At 56.8% G+C, this 17,440-nt stretch overlaps 1 protein-coding gene across 1 annotated transcript; it reads left to right on the plus strand.

Moving 5' to 3' along the window:
• Positions 1 to 1,377: 1,377 nt before the first annotated feature.
• On the plus strand, positions 1,378 to 16,602 carry PRIMA1 (proline rich membrane anchor 1). The gene is made up of 3 exons (XM_032837407.1): positions 1,378 to 1,398; positions 2,357 to 2,514; positions 15,592 to 16,602. The coding sequence occupies exons 1-3, from the start codon at positions 1,378 to 1,380 to the stop codon at positions 15,692 to 15,694; spliced, it is 282 nt and encodes a 93-aa protein (XP_032693298.1). The 3' UTR covers positions 15,695 to 16,602.
• The last annotated feature ends 838 nt before the right edge of the window (positions 16,603 to 17,440 follow it).

The following is a 17,440-nucleotide window of genomic DNA, read 5'->3' on the forward strand; positions in this document are numbered from 1 at the left end:
CATTGGTGGGCAGGTGTGAAGGTCCCCTTGAGACTTGGCCCAGAAGTGTTAGAGCCTGGGACAGAATCGACAGAAACCAAAATTACTTCCCTTTACAATGAAAACAAGGAGGCAAGCCTTTTGGGGTTGGGACCCCATGAATTCAACCCCTGTTGCATTTTAGACTGTTCTGCAGTGATCACTGTAAGGAAGATAGGGCCTGGATTTACTCGGCTAAGCCAGGGACACCCCAAAACGAGTAACTAGGCGGGGAGGAGGGAGGGAACCAGGCTTCTCTTGGTGGGGAAAGAAAGGTTTGTGTTTAGTATTTCACAAAAACAAACAAACAAACAAAAAAAACCCTGAAGAAATTCATCACGACAAAAATGAGAATCCTCTTGAATCTCCTTTCCCTTGTTTTAGAGTTTGTTCCTATTTTGAATTTCCTATTCCATATCTTCTCAAGTGTTGGGATTCCTAAAAGTCTGATCTTGCCCTGGCTGAGTGGCTGGTGACATCCCTGTCCTGGGCATCTCTCGGGAAGCATTTCTGAATCTGCTTGGTTGTGTGCTGAGATGAGCCCCACATCTGGGGACCTTGCCTTTGTTAACGGGGCTTTAGCACCTGTTCCTTGCAAAACCCACCATGGCTTTCTGCATCTCCCTGCCCAGCTTGCACCAATGCCACAGTCTGGTAACAACTCCATAACCCATAACCACACGCCCTGCCGGTTCCTCTTTCCTCATTCCCGGCAGGCATGTGCAAGGGAAAAAGCACTTGGGAAAACGAGCATGGCAGCTCCTTATAAAGTTACCCGCACACACCCCCTAGGACCCAGTGAGCCCACTACTAGATGTTTAGCCAAGAAAAACATGAAGACATGTCTATACCACGTATGCAATTGTTTCTAGCAGCTTTAGCCACAAAAGTCAAAACCTGAAAACAGCCTAGGAATCCACAACAAATTGTGGCTTATTCACAGATGGGAATACCACTCCGCAATAAAAAAAAAGAAAAAGAAAAAGAAAAGAAAGAAAGAAAAAAGAAGGAACTATAGAAATTTGTGGATGAATCTTAAAAACATTTTGCTGAACAAAGGGAGCAAAAAAATACACACTGCCTGGTTCCGTTTTCTGACTTTCAAGAACATGCAAATCTAATTGATGATTTAAGAAAGCAGAGTAGTGGTGGCCTGTGGGCAGGGATTGACTAGATGGAGGCCCGGGGGAAGTTTCTGGGGTGATGGAAATATTCTATGTCATGATAGTGGTGTGGCTCAGGCAGGTGGACGCATTTGTCAAAGCTGACCAGACCACACACTTCCGATGGGTGAGAGTCCCCTATGGGATTTACACCTCGATGATTACGGCAAAAATAACGTCCATGACAAGAATGACGATGGAGATGAAGCCATCTGTGGTATCCTTGGGAAATCATTCATTTATTCCCCACATGTTGTGGCGCCCCTGAAGGTGTCTGTCATTCAGTGCACACAGAGCCTGGGGCATGGTTTGGATCCTTTACATACAATCACTGGTCTTGAAGACCTGCCCAGAGCTAGTAGGTGTCTATCTGTCCATCCATCTGTCCCTCAATTCCTCACCAGTCCCCTCTCCCTTTCCCTCCCTCCCGCTTCTCCCTTCTTCCTTTTCCCTTTCCTCCCCCCTCCCAAATTTCTTTTGCAATTTGTGGCACTTGTTTCCAGTTGTGTCCGGACGTTTCAGAGCCTCTGGGATGAGGCTATGTGATGTCTCTGCTTTTCTCAGAAGAGTGAAGCAGAGGGAGGACAGGTTCACCCCCCAGACACTCCATGGATTGAGTAATGACCAAAAGGCCCAATGGCATCCAGGGTCAGATGCTTTGTCAGTGACAGACTTTTCCAGATTTTGGCCACCCGTGCAAATGGAGGCAGCTGCGGGTCCTCACTGCGTGGGCCAAATCCAAGAAGCGACAGCGCCTGCCTCTTAGAAGGAGTTGGCTTCCCATACTTTCTCTCCTTCCTCCTGCCCGGTACGCCCTGGGAGCCCTGCTCCCCACCCCCACCCTGGGAGGAAGTGGATTTAATGCCTCAACTGAGAGAATGAGATGTTCTGTTATTTTTCATGGGAAATTAAACCTGACCCTGCTGTCAGTTAGCTCATGCCAAGGGAGGATGGACGGCCCGAGCCTCGGTGCTTTACCCCTGCTCAGAGCACATGTCTGGCCCAGGGCCAGCCATGATGTCACCTGCCGCCGGCGTGGGGGTGGAGACGGCGGGACAGGTCCCAGAGCCTTCATCCTGGAAAGGCAGAGGATGGATGAGGGGGAGGCCACACCCTTCGTGTCACCCACAACGGTCCCCCTCTGACGCAGCCACCACCTGCTCCTCCCACCCCAGGGAGATTCAGCGTGTTACTGTCTTTCAGCCCCCAACTCTACCTCGTGCCCCGCGGAGGAAAGCTGGTGGTCGGGGCTGGCCATCGTCATCGCGGTATGTTGCGCTTCCTTGGTGTTTCTCACTGTGCTCGTCATCATTTGCTACAAAGCCATCAAAAGGTGAGTGCTCACAGGGCTCTGAGCCTGGAGGGGGCTCTGCCCGGGCTGGGGGCCGCTCTGTCCACCCCTACATGTTTCTTCGAGCCTTGAACATTGTTAAGCATTTAATAAGCAGAAAAAATGTATAGTGAATGCCTATCTATCTATCTATCTATAGTGACCCTACCTGGAAGTAACAGGCCCTGCCTTGGAGACCTCACTCCAGGCGCCTAGGACCTGGGAGTCCGCATATCCTTGCAGGGTGGGGGATGGAGCCACCAGAGAGAGGCACCATATTGGTTTGGCTTCTAAATGCAGACACCGGTTCAAAACAAAAAAGGACCAACTCACTCTGCCTTTCAAAAATGGTCACCAGTCACCACCCGCCTTGTAGAGCTGGGGTCTGCAGCCGAGTGTGGCTGCCGTTGGGGTCTGAGGAGGTTTAAGCTATATCTGGGGCCCCTAAGTCTGGTAGAATGGGCCGTGGGGTGAACGCCTCCTCCCCCTACAGGAATCACGGCATAGCAGTTCCCCCATAGGTCCCCTGACCTCCAGGCTGCCCGGCCTCCAAAAAGTGCCCCTCTCACACCAGCTTCCCCAGAACTCGGGGGGAGATAGAGACAAAAGACAAACAAAAATGTTGCAAAACACCTAAAGGTCCTAGGCATTGTTCATTATATTTCTAATAAAGGTTTTGAAATTTCCCAGAGGCCCAAAGTTAGGGGGTGTTTATTAAGAACAGTCCTAACATCTAAGCTATTTCACTTTATCCTTTTGATTCATTGTTCTATGTGATTTCACTTGAATAATTCAAAAGCAGAAAGAGTAAAATAGCAGGTTAGAAGTCTGACAACGAGGCACGGAGGGGGACCGGCCAGATGGCAAGACTTGAGGAGGACAGGGCCCAGGCACAGCAGCTCCAGGTGGACCGGCCAAGCCCTAGGGATCTCCGTCCTGGCCAAGAGCCCCTTCCACCCCCTGCTCTCCAGTTGCCAGATAATGTCCAAAAACCATGACAAGTCGCAAGGGAGTAGCTGTGGCCCAGTATCTCCAGCAAGTGGGGGAGGGGTGGGGGGGCTCCTGGGCCCCCTAACATTCCCTTAGTTCATCTTTGTCGCACCTTTTTCCAATCTGCTGCATTTTACAGACGAGGAACCACGTTCAAAGGGGGTGAAGGGAGCTGCCCAGGATGGTACAACCAGGGAACAGTGGACTCCAGATTTGAACATGACTCCAAAGCCCAGCCCTGACCGTGCCTCTGTATCACTCATACTGAGCGAAGAACAGACCTCATTATTCCGGGCTGCCCTTCCTCAAGGGCGCCCAGTACCTGGGGCGTGGCTGTGCTCCTTAGAAGATAGGAGGACGGGGACAGAAAGGCCCGAGTCTCCCAGACCCTGCAGTTCAGAGGGAGGCCTGGCCTTGGAAACCAAGGTAGATGCATTGGGAGACTCCCCGGGGACACAGTCAGCCCGATTCCCAGGTGGTTCACGGGCACCTACTGTGTGCCGGGCTCTCTGAGGACAGAGACAGATGAGATCCAGACTGTGCCTGTGGGCAGCTCACCTGACTGAAGGACGGTGGGGGGTAGATACGCACATGACCATGACCGCGGTACAAGGCGGGTGGCGATGAGGCTATGGGAGGCTTGCTGGCAGCCTATGGCAGTGCCCAGAAGAGTCATGGCTAACTCAGATCCAGATGACAGAGCATTTGAGCTGAGAGCCTGCTGCTGTGGAGGAGGCTTTTGAGAAGCAGAGCAGGGAGGCTTTCCAGACCAAGGCACCTGCATGAGCAAAGGCGCCAGGACACCAGGAAGCTCCTGGACTGTGGGAAATGAGATTGGAGGGTGTGCCTGATGGGGGAGGGGTTTGGCCCACCAAGGTGAGCAGCTTGCTGGGACTCGGAAGGCAAAGGGAGCTACTGGAGGTTTGCCAGGAAGAGCATCCAAGACTCACCAGTAGCCCTGCCAGGGAGGGGGCCACTGTCCCCTCAAGGACGCCCCTCCCACTGGCCTTCCCCTCAGAGACAGGCAGCATTCTCAGACCACTTCCCTGTCTGCCCCAAACTTCTGAAGAAACGTGCTGTCTGTTCCAACATCAGGAGGGCAAGAGGAGCGCTAAGTCACTTTACTAGTTGACTGTGGCTGTGGTGGGCTTGGTTTCAGCGGAGCTGCGGGTCTCCCAGGAGGGTGTGTGGGGGTGCACCTTCACCTCCCCTCAGAGCAGCCTTAGGGGCCTCCTGTCTGCCCTCTGTCCCCTTCCACAGGCTCTGAGCTCTTGGTTCCGGGATCTGTCAATGGCCTGGAAAGACACAGAACTCAGGCCCCATGGCTCAGTGGATCCCTTCCAGGGGTGTGGGCGAAGCTCTTTTCCAGAGGTGTGGGCGGGGCTTCCTCCAGGAGTGTGGGCGTGGCTCCTTCCCTGGGTGTGGGCGGGGCTCTTTCCCTGGGTGTGGGCGGGGCTTCCTCCAGGAGTTCAGGCTGGTCCTGGGAATAAAGGGGGTGGGTGAAGCACTCCAGGACTAGTAGCAGTGGGGGCCATCAGCGCCCTGAGGACCAGGACAAGGGGAGGAAATGGTGCCACAGGAACTAGAGAGCCTGGGGAGCCTGAGACTCAAGAGGAGCCGCTTAGCAGGAGTTGTGGTTGGAACAGATGGAGATGAGCCCCCAAACAGGAAAGGTAGGGGAGACACAGCCTACCCTCTCCACCCTCCCTCGGTGCCTCTCACTGACCAAACCTGAGGAACAGGGGTGCCCAGGACACGCAGTGGTAGGCGTCAGCCTCCCAGGGCACAGGGCAGAGGGAGGACGTAGTGGGTGCCGGGGGCAGACGTAGAGACGAGGACACCGAGCATGATGTCTGCTCTGCCACAGCCCCCCGCCGGCCCCGGGACAGGGGAAGAAGACCCAGCCCTCCAGCCCTTGTCATCCCAGCTCACAAGGACAGACAGTGACTGGAGGGGGCTCGTTCAGGGTCAAGTGGAGGCAGAAACAGGTCAACACTCCCAGAACTGGACTGAAAGGAGGCCTGTGTGGGAGAGGCTTAGCCCCTCGGTGGAGGGAGAAGGGGGCAGCCCAAGTTAGAGCTGTGTCGGGGAGCAGATGGCCCCTGCCGCTGCCCGGGCTGACCTCTGCCAGGGGCGGTAAGAGATAGCATCTTGCCAGCCAGCTGTCTGTCTGCATTTGTCTCCAGAGTCAATGGAGGATTTCTTGCTCACGGCCAATTCTTTTTGGTTAATAATTCATTTGAAACATGCCTCTTCTCTCAGGAAACAAAAGCATTTCATGTCACTGTAAAACCATTAAAAGGAAAAGTCAGTGATAAACCCGGGTCTTTTTTTTAACTCTCACAGCCTGGAGTCCTAGGGGAGGATTTCTGAGAGATTCTTGTGAATGGCTCCAACACAGCCTTTGGGAGCCAGATTGCTGGGAGGATGGTTCTAGAACCAGTGGGGTAGCAAGGTGGCTCCGGAGACGCCAGCTTGGCTTGGCATCTGGGGTGCAGGCTGCAGGGTCCACAGGCTTCTGCAGGAACGGGAGGAGGCAGGAGCAGGTGCAGAAGAGGTACCCTGCGGTGCTCTCACTGGCCATGACCTTGGGAGGTGGGGTCGAACCAGCACTTCCTTCTCACAGAGTCAGTGAATCAAACTGCAGCCTGTGAGTCAGCAAATGCACCCAGAGTCCCAGCTCTGAGCTGGGTGGTTGTGGTGCCCTGGGGGTCGGGGGTGCTCTAAAGCGAGGAGCCCAAGGAGGGGCACCTCCCCCAGAGAGATTTCTTGGAAGGGGAAGGGAGTTAATCAGACCAAGGGGCTCAGAAGGGGAGCTGCTCACCCTGGGACTAGCTCATGCAGTGGCCCCCAGGTCCCCTGCCAATGACCCCAAACTCTGCCGGGTACCCGGCCATGGGAACCCACACAGCTCACCCTTCAGTGGCCTCCTTGCCGTGAGCATGCTGTGAGCAGCTTCTTTTTTTCTTTTTAAGATTTATTTGTTTATTTGAGAGAGAGTCCCAGGCAGACTCCGAGCTGAGCATTGAGCCCGACGCGGGGTTAGATCCCAAGACCCCGAGTTCGTGACCCGAGCTGAAACCAGGAGTCAGGTGCTTAATGGATTGTGCCCTTCAGGCTCCTTCATTCCCAGCTGCAAGGGTGATGGAGCCCCAGAGCCTTTGGGTGCTCTGTACCCTCGTGCCTCCCCTCAGGCCTCCTCCCCGCCCCCAGGTCTGGCACGCACATGGCCTCAGACAGCGCGGAGTTGTTACAAGAACCAGGACTGGGAGTCCAGACCTCTGAGCTCCCTTCCCAGCTGCCTCCCAGCTCAGTGAGTGACGCTGCCCTCCCCTGTTTCCTTACCCGGGAAACGAGGGTCCTCTTAGTCTCTGCCCAGCTCCTGAGCCTCTGTTTCCATCCCTAGATGGCCAGGGGACTGCCAGTAGGACATTTCACTGCTCAGAGGTATAAATGCTGACGGAAATGCTTGCCAAGTTCTAGGCCAGGCAGTGGGGCTGTGCCTGGCATGGGGGCTCCCGTCGTAGGTGCTTTGGGCACAGTCCCCGCCCTCGAGACGCACACCTCGTAGCGGGGAGCAGTCGGTGTTGAACAGAGCACCCTCGGGAGAAGAGTATCCAGAGGGACAACCCAGGGGAAATAATGGAAAGCAGACACAAGGAAAGAAGATGTTGGTCCGGGACAGGGAGGAGACCTCCAACAAGCAGTGATTGGTGGGAGTAACCAAGACAAAACACCGGGGTAGAGGGAGGAGGTCCAAGCCTCAGAGCCCTGCCAGGTCAGCGGGAGGAAGGTCACAGGCCCATGGGGCATGTTTGCACCTTCTCTGTCCTGGGGCATGTTTGCACCTTCTCTGACAGCCGCCTCGTTCGTGCAGAGAACACTTGTGCTGCAGAGAGATGACTCCCATCCCCACCAGGCCCCCCGCCGTGAGTCACCCCTGCACCCCAGGCGCACCAAGAACACCTTTCCTCCTCCACCGGCCATCCGTGCGCAGCACGGACCTTCACCTTCTGCCATCGATTTGCCATTAAGCCTCTTGATGGCCGTCTCGCTCTGATTTACAAGGTATTGGCGGACAGGAGATAAGAGGCTGCAGATGGGCTGTGGCCAATCCCGCAAACCGTTGCTTGCAGGCGGGGGGCAAGCGTGCTGCTCCTGGGAATGAGCTCTGTTCTGAGAGTGCCTGGGCACACACACTGTTGCCGGGCCTTGGTGCTCCTCGGCTTGGTCTTCAAACACGTATGGAGCACCTACTGTATGCTGGGGACTAGACTAGGTGCGAGGGATATAGAGACACACAGGAGGGGACCTCACCCCTTCCCTAGTGGGGTACGTGGATTAAATAACACACACACACACACACACACGCGCGCGCGCGTACCTGGGTGGTTCAGTCCAGTAGGCGTCTGCCTTCGGGTCAGGTCCCGATTCCGGGGTCTTTGGATCAAGCCCTGCATCCCACTCCCGGCTGAGCGGGGAGTCTGCTTCTCTCCCTCCATTCCCCCCCCCCGCCCCGGCTCAGGCTCTCTCTTTCTCTCTCAAAATAAGTAAAATCTTTTTTTAAAAATAGCTGCTATGCAAATAAATAAATAAATAAGGTGCTTTTAAAACCTGAGTGCTACGAAGGAGGGCGAAAATCTGAGAGAACTGGAGGAAAGAGAAGAGCTTGGAAGAGGGGGCGCTCCCGCACCCCAAGAGTCAGGAGTTTATGGTTATGACACGGCTTTATGGTTGGAAAGAAGGGTTAGGGCTTCCTACATCCACAACCACCTTTTAAAATTTTTATCGAGGTAATACACACACGTGGTTCAAAACATCAAACGTGCTACAAACCTGTTAAGAAAGACAGTAGTCCCCCGGCTGTCCCCCTCTCTCCCTGCAGCCACATTCTTGGGAGACAAGGGTGTCAGCTTCTGGGTGTCAGCTGCTCTACTCTTTCTCTCCATGCTTTGAGCGATGTGTGTATAACTGAGGGTTTTCTTCCCGTTTCGCACCTTATCTGTTGACTTTCCAAGAAGAGAGGCTCAGCAGCCTCCCACGGCCCACAGATGCATAGAACATTGCCCCGTCCCCGTCCCCCTCCCCTGTCCACAGGGGCCTCCCAGGTTGGGGTCGTGACAAGCGGCTACCTTAGCACAACAACGTACTGTCTGCAGCCTAGTCCTCTCGTGTGCGGCCATGTGCTTGCTGCCCTGGAGTCAGCAACACCTCCTCTCCCTGGGCACTGCCACCTCAGGTGATCCATCCCGAGGTGCCAGGTCTGCCTGGAGGTCCAAGGAGTGGGGGAAGCGAGTTTCCTATGGGGTCTGAGCCAGAATGAGTCAGATCCCATAGGAATGGCTGAGGTCCCAGCCCCCCTCGGTGCTCCTCAAGCTCGCAGGGAGCTCCCTCGAGCCACATGCTGCTGCCGTTCCTCTCCCAGCTCAGGGCCCGACTCAGACGCCACCTCCTCTGACAGCATCGCAGGCCGTTCTAGATCCTTCTTCCCTGCCCCCGCCCTGCGGCTGGAGCTTTCCGATTTAGGTTTCTGCTTTCTGCTCTAGGCATGTTAGTGTTGGTGTTTATGCCTGCATATGCCCCCGCATGTGTGTGAGGACCTTGTGCACAAGCACGTGTACACTTGCACACACATCAGAGCAGGGAGCGGTCGTCTTGTCTCCCTCATCTCGCTCCCCTGTGGTGCGTAGTCACTCTTCCATGACCTTCTGTGGCTTGAATGGAGGCTTGTTGACACAGACTTGCCAGGTTCTTCCTTCTATCTATTTATTTATTTATTTAAGAGAGCGCACAGGCTGGGGCGGAGGGGAGGGGCAGGAGGAGAGAAAATCCTAAGCAGACTCCCCACTGAGCACGGAGTTGGGCGGGGGGTGATTACCCAGCCCTAAGATCATGATCTGAGCTGAAATCAGGAATTGGATGCTTAACTGACGGAGCCACCCTGGGGTCCCCAGAGCCTACCTTTTAGATTAGCAAACACTATGGAGAATTTCAATGGACTCTGTTTTTTTCTCTCCGCCTGGGTGAGGGAGGTAGAATCTGCTTTGCCAGGAGACAGCGGGCCCCTCCCCTCCACCGGTTTGGGCTTCCTCCCCGCTCTGCCAGCTCTGCTCCCCTCCCTCCAAGCCCCGGTAGTGCCTTTTGCCTTCCTGCTGCTCTCCGCCTTCTCGCTGTCCTCTGGCTGGGGGCTGGCGTGTGTGTGCAGTGACTCAGCGCCCCCCCATGCCCCGAGTGACCCGCCTCCCACCCCCGGGCCTGACATACTCAGGCAGTTCTTACCCCCACCCTTGCCATCTGCTGCCTCGCCTTCCTCCCCGGCCCCCCGTGCACACACCGCCGGCCCGGCCCTCTCCCCCTGGCCCCTGCAGGCCTGCACAGTCAGCATCGAGCAGGGCAGGAGGAAGACAAGACTAGGCAGGGCCCAGGGACTGGGGACAGGAGTGGAACATTCTCGTCCAGCCACGTCTCGCATGAACTTCCGGAAGCGAGACATTCACCTTGCAGGCACCTCGGATCCCGGGGGTCTTGAGACCGGAGCTCTCTCTGCCAAAATCTCTTGGGCCGGCGGGGCCCACGGCAGTGACTGGACACTGGAGTCCCAGCTGTTTCCATGTGTCACTGCTCCCTGCTGCCCCTGTACATTCCTGTAACGACAGCATCCCCCAGGCGCCAAATTCAGCCTCTCCGGCTGGCCGTCAAGAACACCACGTCTGACTGTACTGTGAGTTGAGTCACAGCTCGTGTGCTTCGAGGAGGGACCACCTCCACCGAGTGCTGCGCACAGATACGTGACCGTGACCGCTCCGAGACCATCTTACCTCCTTCGGGACCTCGGCTGGATTCGGGCAGTGGAGTCTTGGGCTTTGTTGCAGGACCAAGACTCAGTCTTCCAACTCCGGAGCTGGTGGTGGTCTTTCCTCCGGGGCCCACCGTCACTCTCCAGGTGGCCCAGGGCTTGCTTTTCCCCAGTCGTGGGGTCAACACCCAGGCTTCTCTGGAGTCCCGCAGGCAACGGTATCTCTCGTCCTTATCACTTGCACAGTCTGCCCTCCGAGGAGAAGAGATGGGGCCCGGAAGGGGCAAGGGCCCCATGTGTCCCTATCTGCCTGGGGCCGAGATGCTCATTTGGGCTCATTTATGCCCCTTCGCCCTGCCACCAACAGGAGACCCACCTGCTATTATGGAGATCGAGGTCCTGATGGTGGGAAGCAGGCAGCAGGGGTTAGCAGCTTTGTACGGTGGGGGTGGGTGGGCAAGAGGGGGACATGTGGCGCTGTAGGCCAGTCATGGCCAGAAAGGCAGGCAGACAGGGCACGCTCGGCGCCCGTGGATGGGAGAGCCAGAGGGGTCCCTGCTTCTCGGGGCCCTTTTGTCTCCAGGAACCTCCATCCCTCCCTGAATTCATCTCTGTAGACTTGCTGGCTGGAGGTCGTGGGACCGGACAAGGGGTAAGGCAGGAGATCTCGATTTAAGGAGTCCTCGGATGACTCACTCCACACCACCCTTGGAGTGAGAACCAAGTGCCCGGCCCTCTTGGCTGGGTCCCGGGGGTGAGCACCAGCCCATGAGCCTCATCATCACCTGCCTTCAGCTCGCTCAGCCAGACATGGTTCATCAAGGAAGCCCCGGGGAGGTGGTCCAACCCGGGGCTCGGTCGGAGGGTGAGGACGCCCGTCAGCGGCGCGCCTGACTCATCTTCACACAGCGGAGGAGGGGAGGAGGGGAGGAGATGTGCTGGGTTAGAAATGAGGCCGCTGCTTCTTACGGTCAGCAACTACCCTGGGTGGCCCGCAAAGGCTTTCTCTGGCTTCTTGACCCAGGTTTGGAGAAGCCTGCGGGCGACAAGGCATCTCGTCGTGGAAGGGGGTGTGTGTGTGTGAAGGTTGTGAGTGGGTATGAGTGTCCAGGCATTCTCATATGTGTATGTATGTGTGTAGGGTCGGGGTGTGTATGCAGGTGGGGTGGGTTCGTCTGAGTGTGTGCTTCAGGGGTCCGTGCAGGGGAGGATGGATGCTTTCGGAAGAGGGAGTCAGAGACCTCTAAACCTCGTGGAAAACAGACCCTTCCGCGGGGTGCGTGAGACAAGGAGCGAGCTGGCAGCCCTCCGTTGTCGGGCTCCTCCAAGCTGTCTTTGACCCCAGCTCTTCCAGCAGGAGCAACTGGCTGGTGGTGGGACGTGTCATATCACTGTCAGCAGGACCCGGGAGGGGCACCTGGGTCCCCGGCCTCCCTGCCCAGGCCGGCTGTGCTGGCGGTCGCATCTTCTGCAGAGGCCGTGGCTCATGGTGGTGCCCAGCGGCTGCTGCTGCCCGGCCCAGGGCAAGGGGAGGAAGGGGTCTTAGAGTGGAGGACCTTCCCTCTGCCAGGCAGGAATCCTGGGCATGGCCAAGGAAAAGCTCACTTCCCTTTCTCTTGGTTTTAGGAACCAGGCCTTGTAGGGCATCATCTGTGGCCATCCCTTCCTGCACCAGGGTGCAGATGGCCTTCTTTGGCTTAGCGGGACCAGCCCTGGCTGGCTCACAGCGCTGCAGACCCAGGCTGGGTTGTAGTGAGCCTCTCTGGCATTTCCGGAGCCCCACAGGGCACCCATTAGGTAGGAGGTCTGTGCTGACTAGAGAGCGCTGGCTGCCGCTAATCCCCTCCCCCTACCTGGGACAGCTCCCCACTGACAGCTTTCCAACAGCAGTACTGAGAGCTAACAAACACTTATGGAGCCCTTACTGTATGCCAGGTGCCCATCTAAGTGCTTAACCCACATTAACGTATTTCATCCTCCCCACAAGCCTATGAAATGGACACCATTCTTGTGCCCATTTTGTAGACCAGGAAACTGAGGCAGAGAGGGGTTAAGTGGCTTGCCCAAGATCATACAGCTGGAAGTGGTGGGCCTGGGTTTACTGAGCTAGGATATCCCGGTGCTGGGGCAGCATCACCCTGAAGTCCCCTGCTAGAGGAAGGACGGTGCGGGAAGGGGGCAAGGCAGAGCCATCTCCTGCTGTAGCTAAAACCCCAGATTCCACTGGGCTTCTGTGCGTCACAGAAGGGCTTTGGGAGTGGGCTGGGGCAGCGGCCCAGAGGGTACAGTGGTTGAGGGCTCTGCGCTGGTGGAGGAGGGGAACAGATCAGGTCCATTTCTCAGGAGACTCCTTGGGACAGTGACCCCCAAACCCCCACCCACTCCCCTTGCAGCGCCCAGACTCTTGGAATGCTCCTGGGGTGGGGGTGGGGGAGGGATGCTGCGGCAGTCACAGGTGCCACTTCGCTGGGTGAAGCCCGTGCCCAGACCCCCTTTGTCCTTTCCTGCCTGGGAAGTGGCCGGGGCCATTGAGAAGGCTGTGGGGCTGTCTCCTTGCCTTGTCCTCAGTGTCCCTCCGGCCAGGCTTGCTTCCTGCCAGGCCCTCTCTGCCAACCTTTTCCTCCAAGGCTCTGGGGAACACAAAGAGGTCTCCTAGCCAGCAGCCTGGCTTTAGAAATTCCACCTCTTCTCCTGGCAGAAGAAATCCTGCTGATTTCCTACCCTCATCCGAAACAGGCGGAAACTCTGTACCCTCCATGCCTTGCCCATTTCCATGGGAGTGCCAGACCCCTTTCTTCATCTCTCCATTATCCACTCTGGAAAGCCCCTCAGCCTCATCGCCCCTGAGCCGGACCTGCTCTGGCTGACTTTTTAGACCAAGCCCAAGATTGATCATTTATTGGGGAGAAAAGCAGTGTGGGTTTGGACTCCGAGATTTTTGTCTGTCCCTATTTCCTGGAATCCTGATTCTGATGTCCGTCCTCCCCTTTGTAGATGGATGACAAATGGAAATGCACATCCAGCCCAGTTTCCCAGGCCATGCAAACTCAGAGTTGGGAACGAAGCCCCCTGGAAAGGGGTGGGTGGCGGCCCAGGGGAGAGAGGAAGAAGACCGAGGAGAAACAGGCCCAGGGACAGAGACTGTCATTTCCACAAGCCCATCACAAACAAGGCAACTGTCTGACCCCTACAAACCTGGGGGTTCTGGAAAGTGTCCCTGAGCGCCTCCATTAATGGGGTTCTCGGGATGCACTGGGTTCAAGCAAAATGAGAACTCTTGGAGGACTCTTGAGAATTTTTGGAGTGCTCCAGGAGGAAGGTAGAGGATGGCCTTCCTGAGCTGATGGGAGCCCCACTATGTTGGGGGACAAGCCTGCTGGGAATACTGACTTAATGGGAAGATGTCTGGACCAGGATATGGTAGGAGCAGGTGGTGGTCCAGGCCCTGACACCCGCCAGCTGGGGGTCCTTGGGCAAGTCACAGCTCTCCTTAAGCATCAGTGTCCCCATGAAATGAAACCCTTAACTCCAGGCCTAGCTCCTTCTGGGGACCACTATGAGAAGGGACAAGAAAGTCTGCAACCAAGAGTGATTTGCACAAAGGGCGATGGGCCCCAGGAAGAAGTGCTGGTTTGTAGCTCACATTTCTAGAAGCCACCATGGCTAAGCCTGACACCCAGAGTGAGTGCGCTTTGGGTTTCTCTCTGGGTTTTGTGAGCTAACTCTCCTGCAAGACAATAGGGAACAGGTCATAGATGTGATCTTGGGGTGTCGCCTCTGAGCGGGCCTGATAATCACACCCATGGCACTACTGATAACCTCCCTTCACCCTGCCTCCCCTAAACTAATTCACCCAAGACTTCATCCCACAGGCACCCAGCTGGTCACCGAGTACCTGTCCTCTGCAGCCTGGGTTTGGGGAGGCTCTAGGGACGTTTGAGAAGGCCCAAGCAACCAATCGCCAGGCTTTCAAAGATGGCCAGGGACGTTCAATTTAGACAACACACAACAAAGGCCAGGTCAGGCTCCGCCCCAGCGGTCGTGGGGACACAGGAGGTGACTGAGCTTACAACCCCGTGGACCTCAGAGTCCCCCAGGAGACAGCAATATTGCAACATGGGATTGGGCTCCATGGCCTGCGTGGCCGAGATCGGGAGGCTAAAGCCAGCAGGCCTAGCTCCGGGGGCTGGGGCCCTCCTGAACCAGGCCAGAGAGCAGGCGGGCTTGGAGCCCGGCCAGAGAGTAGGACCGCCACTGCGGAACCCCGCGTGCGAGCAAGAGCCTTCTCAAAGCCTCCCTCCCAGCCTTCCTGAGCCGCGCACTGTTAAGAGAACAGGCTCTAGGGGTTAGACAGCCTCTGGAATGAGCTTCAAGGGGCCCAATATGAAGTGTTTGAGAAGCACTAGCGTGCGCTCATTTACTTTGGCCATTCACTGTCACCATCAACACAACCACCATCACCACCACTGCCATCACCAGGACTCCTGACAACATCAGCAGCATCGCCGTCGCCATTACCATAACCACCACCAACACAACCGTAATCACCACCATCGTCACCACCATTATTACCACAACCACCAACCAACACGACCACCATTGTCAACACCTTCTTTACCATCACCACCACCACCAACACAACCGTAACCACCACCATTGTCACCACCTTCATTACCAAAAACACCACCAACACAACCACCGCCACCCCCCTCAACATCACCTCCACCACCCACTCCACCATAACCACCACCTTCACCACCACCACCACTTCGACCACCAACTCCACTCACATTACTATTCCCGCCACCTCAACCCCCCATCACTACCACCAGCCTCACCTTCACCACCATCCTCTTCATCACGTTTTCCACGTTCCTCTGACCACGTAGAGGCCAGGCTGCAAAATCCAACCTCTGGCCCCTCTCCTCTTTTCACTCTGCACCCCCAAATGTTCATCTTCACATCTGCTTGCTCATAATCAAAGAGATCGATCAAAGCCTGACAATGTCCTACTAGGCTAACTACATTCTCCATTCTCATTTGTCCAGAACAGCCCCAATTCACACCTGTTGTTCCTGCTTCCTTATTAAAAGTGCCCGTTTCCCTCTCAGCTGTGCCCTGGTGTGCGTGACTTGTGATGTGGTCACCTTCGCTGAGACCACCTCCAGCTTCTGATTGGCCCCCACCAGGACCTGCAGCCTAAGCCAGATCAGAGCCTGGTGGGCCCCCGGAAGGACACGGTTCCCCCGCCCCAGTCACTGGTCATTCATGCCTGTTCCTGCCTCCCCTCCCAGGAAACCACTGAGAAAAGAGGAGAATGGCACCAGTGTTGCTGAGTACCCCATGACCTCCTCGCAGAGCAGCAAAGGGGTGGACGTGAACAGCGCCATGGTGTGAGTCTGCAGACCTCGGACCTGCTGGCCAGAGGGGCACATTGGTGGCGCTGGTGGCGTTAGTGGACCCGGGAAAGCAAGTGGACCTGAGCTGACGCTAGGCTTGTCCAGGACTTCCAAAGCAGAAACCATCCTCTTCCCAGCCTTGACCCCGGTTACCTCACGAGCAAGGCAGCGCAGACACCCGGCTGAGCCAGGATCCTCTGTACGCAGCCCCTGGGGACAGCCCCACACCCCAGGCCCTGCACATCTCCTCCCTGTCTTGTCTTTGATTTCCTGTCTCCCGGCCGTGCTCTGACAAAGGCAGGGGGAGTCTGTCTGTCTGTCTGTGCTGAGCCAGGGAGGCATCCTGCTTTGGCCAAGAGAAAGGTGATCTGGGGCCACTCCCCTGCCAGAAAATCTCTCCTCCTCCCCAGCAAGCCCGTCCACTTCTCCATTCACCGTGCATCCCGACAGAAGCCATCAGCAGAGCCACAAGACGTCCCCTTCCAAAGGTGCTTCCCACACATCTGTCTGTCACCGCATCTGCCACTCTTTCAGTCTTCAGGGCCTGCCTCCCTCCTCCTCTTCGCACCCACATCCAGGGCCCCTAGCTCGGGACCCCTGCCCCCCTGCCGCGGAGGGCTGTGAGCCCGGCCAGCCCAGGCCCCTCCTGGCAGCAGACAGAGGAGCTCTTTTAGTGTCTGACCTTTCAGGGGCAAAGCAGCTCACTGGGCACCAGGCCAAGGAGCCAGGAAGGACAGAGGCCCCTTCGCCCGTCCTCAGACTCATCCCCGCAGCTGAGCCTCATAGCACCTGCCGCGTGTGAGCCAGGCCCCGCCCTCATCCGGCGGAGGCCGCCACTGTGCCAAGCCCCTGTGGGCACTCCGGGCTAGGCTGCCCTGACTTGGCTCTGGGTCCTCTGACAACCACCACCCCCCCACACACCGCAAAGGCCCTGACCAGGTACAGACCCTCTCCCGAGAGCCTCCGGCCCCCCTCACCCACAGGGAGGTGGTGTCCTCCCAGTGCTCCCCTTTGAATGTCTCTTCCCAAGGTCTTGTGTTTAAAACATGCTGAAGCCTCCGGAGGGGTTGGTGGATGAAGGGAAGAAAGAGGATGGAAGGAGACGATCCTCTGGGCCTGGTAATCCTGGTCCACCCGCCTGTGTCCCGGGTGGCCACGGGCCTGTGGGCACACGACTAACCCCGTGGAGACAGTGGCCTGTGGCTCGGTCTCCCCTGGCGGACTGGGAGAACACTCCCGACCCCGTGGTTCCCTCACGTCCCACACAGTTGCTCAGAAGAACTGGACACATGTCATGGTCCTCCTCTCTCTGCATAGGGACTTAGCTCAGTAGACCCTCTCCGCCTTCCAGACCATCAAGCCATAATTCCCTGGAGGGTGTTTGGGCCACAGTGAGAATTTCCTATCCAGGTAAGCCTCACAGAAAACAAGTCCCCGTTCAGGCTGAACCTTGGAACTCCATCGTCCTGGAGCTCCTGTGCCCACGGAGTGGTCTGTGGTCCATTGTGTTTTGGAGGGCAGAGGGGAGAAAGTGAGTTTGCTGGGACCCTAACCCAGGTCTTCCACCCCAGGTCAGCAGGGACAGGCCCAGGCCCTCTCAGAAAGGTTCGTTCTTTTCAGTTTCCTTTGGTGTGAGGACCTGTTTTGGGTTTGGGTTTGGATTTGGGTTTGGCTTCCCCTGCCTGCGTGAGCATGGCACCCTACCGCCAGTGGCAGTGGTCAGTGCCCCCAGCCAGTGGGCGCT

Source organism: Lontra canadensis, unplaced genomic scaffold, assembly GCF_010015895.1.
Source record: "Lontra canadensis isolate GAN:19392208 unplaced genomic scaffold, GSC_riverotter_1.0 scaffold98, whole genome shotgun sequence".
Taxonomy (NCBI): domain Eukaryota; kingdom Metazoa; phylum Chordata; class Mammalia; order Carnivora; family Mustelidae; genus Lontra; species Lontra canadensis.